Genomic DNA, 11,388 nt, shown 5'->3' with positions numbered 1-11,388 from the left:
GCCTCTTCTTCTTCTCTTTCCTGTCTTCTTCTTGCCTCTTCTTCTTCTCTATCCTGTTTTCTTCTTTCTCTCTCCTGTTTCCTTCTTGCCTCTTCCAGTTGAGCTTTTAGCAGCTGAGCCTCCAATCCTACTCGTTGTTGTTGCTGCTGTTGATGGCGCAGACGGTCCAATTCTTCTTGCACAAATCTGGCAAGTGCACTACCGGAACGGACACCCAACGCTTTGCCCCTAGCGGCAATCTGCTCATGGTCGGCACTAAGACTAACCGAGTTTCCAGCTGATTCAGAAAATACTTCGCTATGAGTAGGCGGAGTAGATAACTCATGGCCGGAAAGAGACAAAGTCGGGTCAGGCGTAGAAAAACTAGACAGGGCCGCGTTTCGAGTTTTCCTTGCGGACATATTTATCTTTATCTTCAGTAAACAGTGAAATAAAAAGGTACTTCTGAATGAAATGAGCTAGACACCAATAAATACCGAACAAGGAAAAACAAGCTTTGCAAATGAACGCTTTCTTTCGCAAAATGAATAGCAGTACTATGCGCGGAAAACACCGACTTCTGTCACTGTTACGACGGTAGTGACAAAAGTAATGAACTCTAGTGCTATCACACGAATGATATTCAATAAACAGGTATCACAAAGACATGACAAAACAAGACAAAACAATATCAGAAAAACAGAAAGCAAACAGAAAAATCTGAGGTGACGATGAAAAGTTAGGATAGACCCACTACTTCTAGCTAGCTATCCCAATCATAATCCCGGACGAGCCCCCATTTGTCACACACACATATGCGCACACACATATGCGCAGTCTGTCATCCACAAACTCACAGAATTTTCTCTCTCTCTCAAACTGTAAAAAGGTACAAATCACAATAAATGAAGTTTATACATTTCTTGAACAAAACAAAGCACTCAAAACTCACATTTACACATCAAATAACCCCAATCCCTTGCCAAAGATAATTAACGTTTACACTCTAATTACTCTCATTCACTCACATCAAATCTCTACTTCGCAAACACACCCTCTTGCTATCACTCCATCATACACTGAAATTACACTTCCTGCATGAGTTATTTTTAGGGGACGGATTTAGCGGAAGAGTTACCGTCCAGCAGGTCTGACAGTGACTTGAAGTGAAGCGAGATCCTGGGTGTAGATGCCCCGAAGACGAATGACGTCACGAGCGCAGAATGAGTTCCTGGCGAAGTGAGTCCATAGCAGCCCTCAGCTGTAGAACGAGTTCCATGCGAAGCGAGTCCATAGCAGCCCTCAACAGTAGAATGGCTTAGCTTGACTGGGCTGGCGGATCATCTCCATCACTCATCGGCAAGAAAACCGCAACCTGAAATGGTTAGCATTGCTCTTAGTCCATGGTTAACTCACATCGCTTATCCGTTCCCATATATCAAACCCAATGCAGGAAAGAATGGACAAAGCCTCTATGACTCTAGCTCTCACACACTCGCACAAATACTTCATATGTTATGAACGTTCTACCAATTCATTACATGTTTAATAATTGGCAGAAGTTATGCAAACATGTAACACGAAAATAGCTTTCCGTCTTTTTACATACACAAGTTATCATAATGCACAGACCATATTCAAAAATTGATAACTAACATAACTAACAATACTAAGAAACTAACCTTCTTTAAACGAAATACCTGACCGACTAGCCTGAACATATAAGAAACGCACAGACACGAAACAACAAACATGTAACACGCAAACAGCCTAAACTACACCGAAAACAATAGAAAAGAATTACGCACCACATCCTGGTTGCATGAAAGCATACGCGAAATTCCCCTGTCAAATGAAGACAGCTCCCTTTTGCTCTATGGAAGCAAAAGTAACGTTCAAATGAAGAACGGATTCCAGTCTGGAACGCAGACTTCTAGCCCTGTAAACGGCTACGGCAAGAATGAATAAAACTGACACACAACTGAATTTACTGCTCACTACAGCACACCTGAGATACACCCGTTACACTAGAATTTAGAGAAAACCGTGCCGCACGAAAACTACGAGTGCTAGCTGTTTCACCTGGCAGGTAAACGACAGCACAAAGAACAGGCGCTTGCAATGATTGCATATAATACGAAATAATTACAGCTGCTTGTGACATCTAGTCTGTGATGCATTCGTATGGCCGATCTTTTCAACGGGTCTCGTCTGTGATGCATTTGTATGGCCGATCTTTTGAACGGGTCTCGTCTGTGATGCATTCGTATGGCCGATCTTTTGAACGGGTCTCGCCTGTGATGCATTCGTATGGCCGATCTGTGTGATCGGATTGTCCGTTCGGGCCAGGTTTGAACGGGTCTTGCCTGTGATGCAATCGTATGGCCGGTCTGTTTGGTGTTGAATATTTGCTGGAGTTTGAACGGGTCTCGCCTGTGATGCAATGGTATGGCCGATCTGTGTCATGATTTTTAGCTGGAGTTTGAACATGTCTTGCCTGTGATGCAATCGTATGGCCGATCTGTGTGTTTGAGCTCGAGTTTGAACGGGTCTTGCCTGTGATGCAATCGTATGGCCGATCTGTGTGTTTGAGCTCGAGTTTGAACGGGTCTTGCCTGTGATGCAATCGTATGGCCGATCTGTGTGATGATTTTTATCCGGAGTTTGAACGGGTCTTGCCTGTGATGCAATCGTATGGCCTATCTGTGTGATGATATTTAGCTGGAGTTTGAACATGTCTTGCCTGTGATTTATTCGCATGTGCGTTGGACTTGAGCTAGAGTTCTTCAGATATTGCTCAACTTCTTCAGTTTGTTTACAAGTTATATGTTTTAATTTTTTCAATTAACTGCCAGTGCTAAAACTGGTGGGTAAGTTTAATTCGTTCGCTTTTTTTGATGAGTATTGTTAAGGCTGTGGAGTGTTGATCGACGTAGAAAGCGATCAGTTATTGTTCACATCTGTCGGTTCCATATTAACATATTAAATAATCGTACAATAGATAGACGTTTCAGTATTTCCTCTGTCTGTGTGTGTGTGTGTGTGTGTGTGTGTGTGTGTGTGTGTGTGTGTGTGTGTGTGTGTGTGTGCGTGTGTGTGTGTGTGTGAGAGAGAGAGAGAGAGAGAGAGAGAGAGAGACAGACAGAGAGACAGACAGACAGACAGACAGACAGAGATAGTGTGTGAATCAGACAGACAGACAGGCAGACAGACAGACAGAGAGTGTTGTGTGAATGACAGAGACATACAGACAGACAGAAACAGAGAGAGAGCTGAATCAGAGAGGGTTGATTTTTAGCTGTGTCAGACACACATGTACACACGCGTGCACGCATGCGCCAAGACTCCTAATGTGAGTTCCAAATGAAACTACACCCGTAAACTGTATTTATACACACCACGCCAACACGCATCAGTAACAATACGAAGCACAGGTTACGAACAGAAGGAACATGTATTTAACGGCTTTATTTATGTACATTGTGATTCGTACATCTTGAATCTGATATAAAACACAGGAGTTAAGTACACGCACTATCATGTTTTGGGTAAAAATGTACAATCGGTACGTTTACACAGAAGCCGATAGGGAAAGCGAATACTGTACACATCAGCTTTCTGCACCACTGGCTCAAACAATAAGCAAGTCGTTCAAAGAAACAAAAACAAAACAAAAACACAGTCACGAAAAGCAGATTATAAACAATATCTGAAAATAATCACAACATATCTGTTCAGCCTATTACATCGGGTGAGAGCATCCGTCCAGTTGGATAGGGCCTACATACAAAAGATCACCAATCTGGATACGTTCAATGCAGAGTGGGACATTTTCGTTCTAAATCCATTCCATACATTGATAATACTAACAGTGCCCTTTCTCAGTGGCAAAAATAAAAATAATAAAAACACCAACAACAAAAAGCGGCCACTCATGCCCAGGTGTCTGACCAACACTGGGGGCTCATTGATTCGACAAAGTCTGGCGGCGGAACGAAGTTCAGGGGTGGATGTTGCAGTGAGTGCTGGGACGGGGCGGCGTGGGAGCATACTGGGAGAAGGAACAAGCGTCGGGACAAGCAAAAAGAGGATGAAACAAACAAACAAAAATAAAATAAATACATAAATAAGAAAAGAAGAGAGAGGAAAAAAAATGTAATAAAAAAATTAACAAAATAAAGAGAGAAGAAAAGAAGACAAAAGAAGACAGAAGAAGATAAAAAAGAAAAAAGAAAAAAAAAGCGGCCACTCAGCACACAATCTAGCAAAGGTGTCATTTGTTTGTCAAAGTAGAAGGGTACTCTCACGACACGTAAAAACTCGGACTGACCTGTGGTTGTTTACAATAAGATTTTCATGACATGGCCTTGGATTTCTCTTTTTAGCCAAAATTCAACTTAAAGCAGTTAAATTGACTTATCTATTTATTATTTATCGTCAGATGGGTCATTATTAACAAAACGTGAGGCCACGCCTGTGCTCACTCCTGAAAAAACATGTACAATAGGTCATTGACTGACCCCCACTGACCGCCAAGACCATCGGTCATTGTATGTCAGTGACCGCAATTACCAACAGTGGCCCAGGTTTAAAATCCGTTATATTTATGCTTACTGTACAAACAGACTAAAGAAAATGATTTTTTTTTCTTTAATTGAGAAAACATTTTCCAGCAGCAGAAACCAAAGGGAAAAAGAGCACCACACACATAGCCGTGTGGGACAAGTGGCGGGAGGGTTTTGCAACCAGTGGTTAACAAAGAAGGCACTTTTATGTTACAAGCACCGACTCACGTTACAATTAATATGGCTCTTTCAACGCAAGATAATCGTGAAAACATTCGGCAAGTGAACTGCACATTCCCCACTTCTTTTGCGCAATATAAAAATCAGAAGGAGATGGGGGCTAACACTTTGAAATAGACAAGCACATCAACTTTACTACGAGCCTTGAAATTAAAGAACACTACTTACTACAAGGAACACAGTGTCACCTTCACTATCAGACTTCAAAGAACGCTGCAGTCACTTTCTTCACAAGTTTCTCCCTTCCCTACAAAGAACACAGCAACCTAACTACAAACCTGCAGAGAACTCTACTCGCTAAAAAGAACACTATATCAATCTCTTAAAAACCGTGACCAACTACAAAGTCAAAGAACACCACGTACATTAACATTTCTACAAACCCTCAAAGGACACTTTCCGCTACAATGAACACGGCACCAACCTCACTACTAACATTCAAAGGACACTGCTTACTACAAAGAATAATGTACATCACCTTCACTGACTAGTAGTCTTCAGAAAACATTACGCGCTACACAAAACACCATATCAACCTCACTACAAAACGTCAAAGACGACTACTCACTACAAAACGTCAAAGACGACTACTCACTACAAAACGTCAAAGACGACTACTCACTACAAAACGTCAAAGACGACTACTCACTACAAAACGTCAAAGACGACTACTCACTACAAAACGTCAAAGACGACTACTCACTACAAAACGTCAAAGACGACTACTCACTACAAAACGTCAAAGGCGACTACTCACTACAAAACGTCAAAGACGACTACTCACTACAAAACGTCAAAGACGACTACTCACTACAAAACGTCAAAGACGACTATACTCACTACAAAACGTCATAGACGACTAATCACTACAAAACGTCAAAGACGATTACTCACTACAAAACGTCAAAGACGACTACTCACTACAAAACGTCAAAGACGACTACTCACTACAAAACGTCAAAGACGACTACTCACTACAAAACGTCATAGACGACTAATCACTACAAAACGTCAAAGACGATTACTCACTACAAAACGTCAAAGGCGACTACTCACTACAAAACGTCAAAGGCGACTACTCACTACAAAACGTCAAAGACGACTACTCACTACAAAACGTCAAAGACGATTACTCACTACAAAACGTCAAAGGCGACTACTCACTACAAAACGTCAAAGGCGACTACTCACTACAAAACGTCAAAGACGACTACTCACTACAAAACGTTGAAGACGACTACTCACTACAAAGAACATTGCGACCACTTCATCCTCACCAAAAAACTTCAAAGAACATAGCTAACTAGAAATACAATTTAACATTGGAGGGGTCAATCACAAGCGAGGGGTGTTTCTGAAACACAGGGACATGAGCACGCGTACATTTATTTGTCCGAGAAAAAGCAAGGGTATTCACTCTTTCACAACCCAAACAAACCCGATAGAGTTATTTCCGAGCATCGTCTGCTGCGAGCGTTGCCCCTCGCTCAGAACGAGAGTAAAAATGCAAGGTCTGCTCTTTACTGAAGCAAAAAAGTATACATGTATATTCAAACAATTATGAGCCTGAAGTGCATGTATGTTGCTTAGAACGTGCGTGGCCCTGTTTTGTTCCAGCAGCAGTCAGTAATTAGCCAACCTTGACCTCAGCAGATAAACTGTAGATGAAATTCTATTCTTGCAGCGTTTGTATATTTTTATTAAGGGCAGAATATACGTACGCAGTTTCAGCGGCACAGACGACGCACTGCATATTATTGATGCTTCGATAGGGATTATGACGAGTACTTGGCCTGTTTTCCGTTCACGCAACGTGTAGCGGGCTGGGATAATCTGCAGTGCGTCGTCTGTCCTGCTGAAGTTAATTAGGTGAGCGCCAGGCCTTAGCAACCACAGTAGTGCGTGTGATTTTCCAGTGCTTTCATTCTTTTGTCAAGGCTGATTGTGGCATTATGCACAATTGTCAAATAATCAACCGCATGGGAGTTCCCGCTCAGCCACGACGTGACACCATCGTGAAAGATGGCTGTTGTCACTGTAAGCATTACCACAAATACAATGCTCAAGCAAATAAACATCTTATGACTGTGAATCATACAAGCCACTGCTGAGCCAAACCCAGAGATTGTGATGGAAGGACAGGGGATATCAATGTTTTGACACAAAGCTCTTTCTTGGCCTTGTGAAATGACACTGATCGCCCCGCCATTAAGACCGCCGTTAATATTTCCATTCACTCCATTATTGTTGGCTGATCTGAGCGGCGTTTCGGGTTTTTCTATCTTTACGCTCATGGCTTTTTCCGTGCCCCAAGGGAAAGCTTCAGCGTGTGCAGGCCTTTGTAGGCGAGTATCATCGGCTTTAGCATTACGGTCCGATTGGAACCCCCTGGGGTCAGGACACTTAGGAATACGATTTAAGGGTAAATTACTGTCGCTGCTTAGCGACTGAGAGTCATTTTGCCCCAAACTGGTGCCGCCACTGTAGCTCCTGAGGTCCACCCTGGTGACAGAACTGCCTGAAGACCTCGGTGACTGCTGGAACGGCGACTTCTTCACCCACGACCCAACCTGTGACAGAAGGATAGACGATCACATCCAGAAGAACAGCACCCAAATAGACGATTTTCCGACACACCCCTTGCTAAAGATTGGCCCCTTCAATGTTTGTCCGAGTAAAAGCAAGGGTATTCACTCTTTCACAGCCCATACAAACCCGACAGAGTTATTTGTGGAATTCGTCCATTATGCGCATCCTTAAAAACTATGCCCTTGCAAAACCAAACCATTTTAAGACATCGTTTTCCCGAAAATTGTATTTTCCGTGGTTGAACCTACAAATAAATGCATTCACAATGTATCCGTTACTTGGTATTCAAACTGAGTTGCCTGACAAAGTTCTTTCTTTTGACACACAGCCGGTGCAGATAATTATGCTCTTGTAGTAGAAGTCAAACATAGTGAAGACTTCAGTGTCGCACCAAAAATGTTTCTCATCGGCGCTGTTTTTATGAATTAATTTTGCTTTAAGTTATGTAATTAATTCATTATAAAAAATCCCCACCCTGCACAAAAACCAGGTAGGCACTTGATTTTTGGTATGTGTCCCGGTAGAGAAATGATCTTGTCCGAAGTAAAAAAAAACCAAAAAAACAAACAAACAAACCAATAAACAGATCTTATAATTATGGTGATCCAAAACGTTTAGGCCGACAGTTTGACAGAGCTTTATAACCAACATAGCTGACCTTTCGAAGAGGCAAGGCTGGAGAGGCAGGAAGGAGCAACTTTCCCCTGGTGCACGTGCAAGAGACACAGCGCGACACGAGCTCAGCGGGACAGCAGTGCACCTGCACTTTGTATCTTTCGAGAAGAGCTTGGAGTGCTTCCACTATCTGCTTGGTCAGGTCGTCCGAATGTCCGGTGATGGAGTCCAACATTTTTCCCCACACGATTTCATCGTCATACTCTTCTGAGACTATGTCCCTGCAAAACAGGGCAAAAAAACTGCTGTCATTTCAAAAGATTCACACTTTCCCGTTATGTTTGCCTACTTGAATATTGTGGGATACTCAGTGGTGTTTGGATTGATAATTTTCAGAAGTGTTTTCAAGACAGTGCAATGCGCATTGTTAAAGACGGGAGTACCCCCCCCCCCCCCCCCCCTGTACATAAACGTACATAATTCTACTTACACTTTCCCCCCCCCCCCCACCCCTGCTCTCTGAAATCATCTTTCTTTTTGAGTTCTCCACCCAAAAACTCGACCATGACCACTCTCTTCTCCCAACCCTATACCCAATGATTCAGTGGCGTATAAATTTAGTAGGATATATAATATGAATTGCGAAAGGTTCAAGCGTTTGCCTTGCTATATTCACATTTTCAACCAAGCTTAAAAGACATACTCATAATCTTCAAAACTGAAGCAGCCATGGTGGTAGAGCATGTCCGCCATTGTGGGTGCCCGGATCCTGCTCATGATGTCGTGACGTAAGCACCCTTTGGGTACGCCCTTCCGGTCACGTCCCCCCTCTACTTCCTGCGTCAGATACATCTCCGGAATGATGTGGGGAAACACCTTCAACATCGCAGGCCCAACTTCAGCCAAGAAATCACCCACAGCCATTTTGTTCAGACGGATCCACAGCTTACGAGCCTTAAAAAAAAGCAACAGCTAGGGTTTAAAAAAAACGTCCCCTTGTGGGCAGGATTATCCTAAAATTACTTTCAAAATAATTAAAAACTTTACCTCAGTTTTCCCCGGGCAAAATTGCCCATGTGTAGTGTGTGTCAATGTACGCGTCCGCGTGTGTGTGTAGAGTGTACGTGCGGTTAAACGCCATAATTATGACTCAGCAGGGTACCACATCAAATCCTGCGGACGTTATCAAGTACAACGATTACAAACACAGGGACCCTGAACTTGGAAACACCACTGTCTGTACTTCGATCTGAAAGTGAAAACAGAATGTTCGATTACACCCACTATCTAACAATAAGTAGTTCAGTCGTTGACAAATCTTTAGTGGTTCTGATTCACAATTAATTACACAAATTACAGACAGACACACACACACACACACACACACACAAACACACACACACACACAGAGTAAGAGAGCACTCTTTCTCTCTCTGTCTCTGTCTCTGTCTTTAACTCTCAGTCTGTCCGTTTGTGTACCCCAACCTCAACCACCCCCTTTGACCCATCATCTGAAAAGTTCACCACCCTTTTCAAAAATCTCTAACAGGATAGGGTTGCTCGCTCTCTCTCTCTCTCTCTCTCTCTCTCTCTCTCTCTCTCTCTCTCTCTCTCTCTCTCTCTCTCTCTCTCTCTCTCTCTCTCTCTCTCTCTCTCTCTCTCTCTCTCTCTCTCTCTCTCTCTCTCTCTCTCTCTCTCTCTCTCTCTCTCTCTCACTCACTCTCTGCCAGGGACTTCACAATTTTACCTGGTCTTTCCGGATGTTGACATCCTTGCCGGACATAGACTCGTTGTCGGTCTCGGTCAGCAGGTCAGCAGCGCACAGAATGTCCAGCAGCCCGGACTCACGAGGGTCAACCACACGTAAGAACTCTGGCTGGATGGCTCTCAGGAACTCACGAAGTTCTTGACGGGATTCTGCACAAGTTACAAGAACTGAAACTAAAGTGCCGTTCACATGGCGGACTTTCAACCCACTTTTCCCCAACTTTTGTTGGTTTGAAATCGCATCCGAGTTGTTGAGGCCAAGTGGGCGGAAAATCTGCCATGTGCAACTCGGCACGAAGTTCTTAGCGGAATACTGTACAAGGGTTAAACGCGTGGAACTTTTGTGAACTCGTTGGGGTCATGCAGTGGGATAATTTGATGAACATTTCCACAAACTATTAAATGGGAGACAACCAATATTTAAGCAGTACCCATTGCCAGCATTGTAATTGGAGGAGTGACTTCCCTTCCCCTGAACCAACGCTTGATCTTGTTGGAGAAAAAATAACAACCAAAAAACTTATTGGATTCAATAAAAAAAAAAAGTTTTTTTAAAAGATCAGTGAACCAGCATGGCTAAATATGTTGCTCAATGTGATAGGTTTGTGCTCCAACTGTATGGACAGTAACCACAGGCGCTTGAAACAGGGTGGGTGAGGTTGGTCTGAGAGCTCTATAATAATAGCCAGCAGAGCTCACACCCCACCCCAACCTCAAAACCCACCTTGTGTCAAGTGCCTGTGGTGCCTAGAAGCAGAAACCGTAAAGCCTAGCACAGCATAACAGCAGCATCAACATGACACGCGCAATGTAAAACTGCTCACAAACCGTGCTGACATGTTAATCTTAATGCACACAAAAGTATGATCAGTGCGTGAATATCTTTTGAACAGTGCATATAACTAACCGCACATTTACTTAAGTTATTATCCTGAGAACTTTCCCACAAATAACTGATTTAAAAAAAAAATATAAAAATAAAGAAAAGGACAGTTTACCTATCTTCAGCCGCCAGGCTGCAGTGGAAGTGCACGTAGCTTCACGCTGCCTGTCTGTGACATCGGTCGGTAGCCGCTGCACAGGTGTCCTCACTGTTGTCATTTTGCTTCTGTCGCATGGAGTTGTTTACAACTCGAAGCACTGACGCACACTGGGATCAATAATCGGTTCAGCCAGATCAAAGGATCACGTGCACTTGTTTGTCAAGCCTTGGTTTTGTAGCCCGGTGCAAATCCAACGTTGACACTCTTACCTTAATCTGGTGGATGATAGTTTAAGGTGTCTCTGGGTGGATGCATGAGAGATCAACAGAAGCGCGAAGGGTGTGTGATACTTGCATCTGAGTGGCTGGCTGTTACGTCACGACCAACCGCAAAAAGGCACGTCGATAAATAAGCTCTGGATTATTCATTAGGTAAACCACCGAGTGTGAACCTCACTTCGGAGGTTGTTCTTTGTGCCACTGTTCCTGCAGCTGCAGTCTTTTTCTCATTTCGGGAATTCCCGATAATGCGTGAGGCTCAGGCTAAAATGATTCTCACAGGCGCGAGATAAATGAAACAGGGAGTAGATTTGTTTTTAGCATGTTCTGTTGCTCTCCTTAGTGAATAGCACGGCGCGACAGACACAACGT

At 43.3% G+C, this 11,388-nt stretch overlaps 2 protein-coding genes across 2 annotated transcripts in view; both read right to left on the bottom strand.

The window, feature by feature from the left end:
* LOC138945529 (uncharacterized) overlaps nt 1–11,388 on the bottom strand; it is a 354,832-nt gene that overhangs the window by 324,213 nt on the left and 19,231 nt on the right. The gene's annotated exons all lie outside the window — the stretch shown is intronic.
* On the bottom strand, nt 3,433–11,222 carry LOC138945530 (uncharacterized). The gene is made up of 5 exons (XM_070316969.1): nt 10,754–11,222; nt 9,736–9,905; nt 8,692–8,942; nt 8,032–8,269; nt 3,433–7,354 (listed from the first exon to the last, which is right to left on the bottom strand). The coding sequence occupies exons 1-5, from the start codon at nt 10,854–10,856 to the stop codon at nt 6,668–6,670; spliced, it is 1,449 nt and encodes a 482-aa protein (XP_070173070.1). The 5' UTR covers nt 10,857–11,222; the 3' UTR covers nt 3,433–6,667.

Source organism: Littorina saxatilis, linkage group LG13, assembly GCF_037325665.1.
Source record: "Littorina saxatilis isolate snail1 linkage group LG13, US_GU_Lsax_2.0, whole genome shotgun sequence".
Lineage (NCBI taxonomy): Eukaryota > Metazoa > Mollusca > Gastropoda > Littorinimorpha > Littorinidae > Littorina > Littorina saxatilis.
This window is presented reverse-complemented; position numbering and strand designations above follow the sequence as displayed.